General features: G+C 31.4%; 1 protein-coding gene across 2 annotated transcripts in view; it reads right to left on the bottom strand.

Annotated features, from left to right (window-relative positions):
- Positions 1-393: 393 nt before the first annotated feature.
- Positions 394-6,000, bottom strand: part of COL11A1 (collagen type XI alpha 1 chain) — a 209,003-nt gene continuing 203,396 nt past the window's right edge. For both annotated transcript variants that reach the window (XM_017346045.3, XM_008264806.4), the window contains exons 65-67: positions 5,706-5,774; positions 3,387-3,620; positions 394-2,077 (exon numbers count right to left, since the gene is read on the bottom strand). In XM_017346045.3, the coding sequence (XP_017201534.1) occupies positions 1,931-2,077; positions 3,387-3,620; positions 5,706-5,774 (450 nt within the window). In that variant the 3' untranslated portion in view covers positions 394-1,930. The remainder of the gene's footprint in view (positions 2,078-3,386; positions 3,621-5,705; positions 5,775-6,000) is intronic.

Below are 6,000 nucleotides of genomic sequence, written 5' to 3'. Positions count from 1 at the left end.
TATATATTATTATAGTGAATTGTTTGAGGTATGAATCCTTCTTTATTATTTATTTATTATTTCACATGAGATTTATGAATTATTTCAAGTAAAGTTCTGTACTTTTAATTTTGAAATGAACACGTTTGGGACTTTGTACAATGTTTAATTATAAAAAGTATGTTTTTGCATTTTAAATAAACCTTATATTTCTTTTGTAAATAGACTATTACCAGGTGGTGTCTATTATTTTACACATACGGGAAATTTAAGAGCATTTCTCTGAAGGGTAAGACGCTTATGCAGAAGTACGAAGCCGTTCTAATCTGGATGGTCAAGAATGAGAATCTAAAGCCTTTTCTGCAGCAGAGAATGATTTGGAAGCTACTTAAGAAAGAGAATGACCAATCCAGGTAGACAAGACTTGAGTTTATTTATAAGATGCATATCTCCCTTTTGGAAAGCAAATTTACATACTTGATTTCAAAAAATAAAGGAAATTCTTAATGACAAATGTTCACGTTTTAATTTCAATATTACAGGTATGTTCTTTTGTGATAAATTATCAGTTGAAAATGTTCCAGTGGAATCTGGCATCAATTAATTTAACACTTCAAATAAGAAATAATAAAACATTTATTTTCAAGTCTTACATATATTACTTAAAATAGATACAAAGTTCAGTTTGTAATTTTTAAATTTCACTGCTATTTCAAGCTACTGAGAGAAAATACCTTAGTGGGAAAAAAGGTTGTGATTGTCTTGAAAAAGTATGACTTTTAAAACGAGTACTGTTAATAGCAGTCCACCCATATGTTATTTGGCAATTAGGTGGGTCAAATGATGAATGGAATTATCTCAGAAGAAGTAATATTTGGTGGGCAATAAAATAATATGAGACTATTATTTAGAATCAAATTCAAGGTGACTGATTAAAAATTCTAACATTGCACAAATCCATAAATAATTGCTTAGATTCCATCTTTAATATTAACCAGCAATGATGAAGCACACTGAAAACAATTATATGAGATAGGTTGAAAAAATTATACATATGATTGTTCGCTTAATGGAGGCATTGATTTGCTACAATAGTTTCTCACATATATTTCCCTGTCCAAAAATATAGACTTGTTTGTTTTCCATATGTACAAGTATCCTGTGAAATCCTGGATTCTGAGAAGAAAAAGTTTGAGGTACGGCATTGAATAAAGCATCAAAATGCATGATATTTTTGGCTGCAATTCAGCAAAGTTACTGTCAGCAGAGGAGAGTTGATCGCAGTGTGCTTCCAAAAGTCTTCCAGGTTTTTGCCCTCTGAGAAATTTGTTGACGACATCAAATAATTGAACTCTTCAACATCAATATATACAAAGGCATTTTATTATTAATCAAAGAAAGGGAATTAGAGTCATGAGGAATTACAACTTTATTTTTTTCATAGTACATATATTTATTGCCATCATAGTTCTGCAATTGTCATAAAATTAAAGTCAGATGGAATTCAGAGACACGTGCAAGTTTTGGAAGTGGACACATAGATAACAGTATAGAACTGTACATAAAATAATTACAATTTATTAAACACACTGTTTTAGCACATCCTTGATGGACGGGAATGAGCACCATATTTTTTATGAATATATATTTTTTTCTCTCTCTTTTTTTTCTACAGCACCAAAGAAATCCAAATGGGAAAAGGAGATGTGAATTGGGCATCAAGAATCAGCTGTTTCCATCTCAGCCACACTATCATATATCTTTCTGATTTTCATAGCTTTTGTCATGTGATTCTGCCCCCTCCTGGGCATCAGTATTTCCTAAATGGTACATGTATATGTAGCAAGATGTTTTCTATACCATCCTTATTCAAAACTTGCATGTGGCATAAAATGGGTTGGTGGCACCAAGGCATATTTTCTGTTGATTTCATATGTTTTTTGTTCTAATCTTAGCCAAGGAAACAAACAGCACTAACTTCAAATCCAAACTTCTGATTATGATCACCAAAATCATTGATCATTACATCAATGATAGGTACTTGGTCAATTTTTGGTGTGTTGATTTCAATCACAGTCTTCCCATAGCCTTTTCTGGACTGTAAAAGTAAGCAGAAATTTACAATTACTTAATGTTTTTAAAATGCATGTTAGTCTTTCTTAAGCTTCTAAGTGGAGGTAAGAAGGTAAGACAGAGAGAATAAAAAAACAAATTTGCTATTATCTATATGATAACTATTCTTGTTATAAGTGATGCCACTTGTAGCTTCATATTTAATATGTTACATTTAATATTTAGCTGTATTTACACAACTGTGACATTCTAACATATTGTATAGTTAAAAAATCTTTTTGAGCTGATAAATACAATTTAACATGAAAATGATGTTGATACTAGCTTGTTATGGAAATAATACCAGACTCATCAAAGACTTCATGGAAGTATATATTATAAAAAATTGCATATGGACTTCAAAAATTATTTGCACCAAAAGAAATTGTTTTAATTGTTTTTCCTATTTTTACATAAAATTTTGAAGTATCCTCATAATCCTTACTGTAACAGCTTTAATTAGATATACATAGTCAAATTCTGTTATGAAAACATTGATATAGTATGGTAATTTTAACACAAGATGTGAAAAGCAAAACATTTCTGCACTATATATTAACTTTATGAATATTTAATAATATGTTACTATTGGGAAAGCTTTCTACAACTTTCATTTCATTAATTTGCTTCCTGTTCTCTTCTTTGTTCTACGTATAAACCAATCAATTCACTTATAAACCAATCAACTTAAGCATATGCTTGTTTATTTGTAAGTGTGACTTCTCTTGAGTCATCGATATTCAGCTAAAGAAATTAAGTTTTTACAGTGTTCTATGAATCATTTTCTTACATAGAATTTCAATGTTTGAGAAAAAGCTCCAGAGAATAAAGGTAACAACAATGATAGCTTCCAAACAAACCACCAATAAACAAGTTCCTCAAAAACAAAACACAGGGGTAAAAATTGCCTACGGTGTAAGTGGCATGTTGGTGATTCCTTTCTCCATCATTTTAGAATCACAAATCAAGAAGGCCTATCACATATTGTTTCATTTTGAGAATATCTAGCTGTAATACTTTTCAAAGGTAAGAAATAGTAAGATAACATGATACAAGGTTACCCTTTGCTAAAGTTTTAAAAATATGTTTAAAGTGTCAGTGTTTGTGCAGATGTGTGTATTACAGAAACATTAGTGGTTTCTAAACTACTATGTTTTTAATATGTCAATGAGAAGCATCAAATCTTAATCATAACTAACATCATTTCATGAAAGAAAACTGGCTTGAGTCAAACCAGGATGGCTACAGTCTGTCTCATATCTCTGTGGAAAAAGGCAAGCCAAGATTTTACTTACTGCACAGCCATCATCCAGAGCTTTGATGTAAGGGTTGTTGTCATGGGACATCTCCTCATCATTTGATCCCAGGAACCGAAGTGCCTTGTCATAACTTCCTGATAACACATCGTACCAGGCTGCTGACTGATGACAGTGGTAGGTGAAATTTTGCCGAGCAGAGGCAGTCAGAAGTTTCAGGAATGTCATTTGCACCATATTTATGGAATTGCCTTCAACATCTACATATGAAAGCTGGAAATACAAGCATAGAAAGGCACATAAAGACTTTTTGTCTCTCTTCTACTATCAAGAGCAAATCACTGTCAGCAGTGAACTATGATTCAAGAAGCATGTGGATGAATCAACAGATTGATTTTAAGCTAATGAAAAAGTTATGCATTAAGGGTCACAAGACCCAGAGACAGGATTTCATGAAATCAGGCTGGTTTTCCCACCTATCCACTGAAATTCTTGCTTATCTTTGACAAAATGACTTTATCTCTATGCTTTGGTTTCCTAATCAGGAAACATTACAAAAAACCCTTCAGTTTCCAAGAAATGTTTCACTATACTTGAGTATCTTTTTAAAAAGGTGGTTACATAAGGAAATGATGGAAACAGGATTTCAGTGCAATGCAAAAGCTGTTTTTATCTTGTTTGATTTTTCCTACTCCTCTCAAGAATTTTAGAATGCATTACATCATTCAAAAATTTTTTTATTTTTTTCATTTTATTCAAGTTACAGAAAGACACGGAGACAGAGAGATCTTCCATCTATTTCATCCTTCAAATGATGATAACAGCCAAGGGAGGGTGAGGCCGAAGCCAGAAGCTTAGAACTCTAACAGAATGGCAGAGGCCCAGCTAACTGAATCATCATCTGCTGCCTCCCCCAGTGCTCCTACTCAAATCTTTAGGTACATGTGTGCTTTTTTAAAATATTAAGGCCATAGTCTTCTAAGTTGGTTTTGGTCTTTGATTTTCACCACATATATTCCAGTTTACCTATTCTTAGATAATGTACATATTCATCATTGTATCACCAACACTGAGCATAACGTCTCAGACAACAAAAGAAAATGTTGCTGATTCAATATTTAATCTGTATTAACAGTGGGAAACTAGTCAGTTATAAGATATTTAGAACTGAATTGTATAATCTTCATAAGCTGTTTTAACAGATCTTAGTGAAATATCTTGGTTCAGGAGAAAGATATTGTCCTAATTTTAAACAAAATTGAGAAATTCATCCAGAATATAGATTAACTCAATGTAAAGGCAGCTATTGGTGACTTTCCTTTTTATATTTATTTTACTTATTCTTTATTGGTTAATAATTCAGATGATGAAGATGTTTGCTAGGTTAGAAAACAAAATCTATATGAAAAATGAACTCTAAGGAAAATAAAACAATAAACCGCACAGAGTTCTACATATGCATGTTAACTGACACACAGGTAAGAACGCAACATGGATATTAATATGTGACTGTTAAGACTGAACTAGAGTAATACTGTGTAAATGGAGAATTTCACTTATGTCATTAATATTGGTTCGTCTGTACAGAAATAACAACATGATTAGTACTCAATGGAAGATAACAGCTTTCTACATTAACATGTAATCTTTGTACACCTTTATGGGTTTCAGTGCAATATTTCAACAGATGTATACAGTGTTTTTGAAAGAAGGTCAAATAATTGAATAATGATCTGATACATGGAAAACACTTTAATGTAAATAAATGGTAATTAAATGGTAATTAATGGTAATTAAAATATATTTTTAAATATAAAGTTTTGGGGCATTGTTACCTAAAAGTAAATGAAAATTATTAAAGAGTTGATAACTATATAGGGATACATTTAACCAAATCTTTTCTCTAATACAGTCAGTCAGATCAAAATATTTCCAATGAAATAGTAAGAGGAAAATATTGCAAATTTTAAAAGTTCTTTTTTGAAATAGAAAACAAAGAATAACTAAACTTCCAACAGACACAACATGACTTGGTAGGAGTCAGATATACTGAGTGGATATTATATTCTTGCACCTGATATTTCTAACAATCTATTCTATGATGTCTACCTCAGGTACTTTACATGACTGTATTTTTTTCAGTAAATTTAGTATATTTCCAATTACTTTGATATAAACAATTTAGTCTATTTTAAGATACCACAATTGTATAAGAGATATTAGATTCAGCAAACCAGAGAACACATGCAGTCTTGCTTGGTATAATTTAGATTTTCACAGTCTGGGTCTAGAGATATGTAATTTAAGCTTGCTTAAGGAGTTCCACATAAACAATTTCATATTGAGTTAATAACATACCAGTTTTCCTCTCTTAAATTCACTAAACCAACTTCCTGGTGTCTCCTTTGGCCATGATGAAATTCTGACCTGTTGAAAAGGAATAGGAAAATTTAAAAGTAAATGAAAATTATGTACATTAGTGTTTATGAACATATTGGTAATTTTCAGAAAGTAGTGGATTAGCTTTTAAAATTGCGTCTACCCTGGGTTACACAAAATGAGATAAGGAGTAATTAGAGATGGATCTTGCATATTTCATGCAGTGAAGAATGAATCACTTCCTTCCTGTTCGCTTTACTGGCTCACAATGAAA

This window comes from Oryctolagus cuniculus, chromosome 7 (genome assembly GCF_964237555.1).
Source record: "Oryctolagus cuniculus chromosome 7, mOryCun1.1, whole genome shotgun sequence".
Classification (NCBI taxonomy): domain Eukaryota; kingdom Metazoa; phylum Chordata; class Mammalia; order Lagomorpha; family Leporidae; genus Oryctolagus; species Oryctolagus cuniculus.
This window is presented reverse-complemented; position numbering and strand designations above follow the sequence as displayed.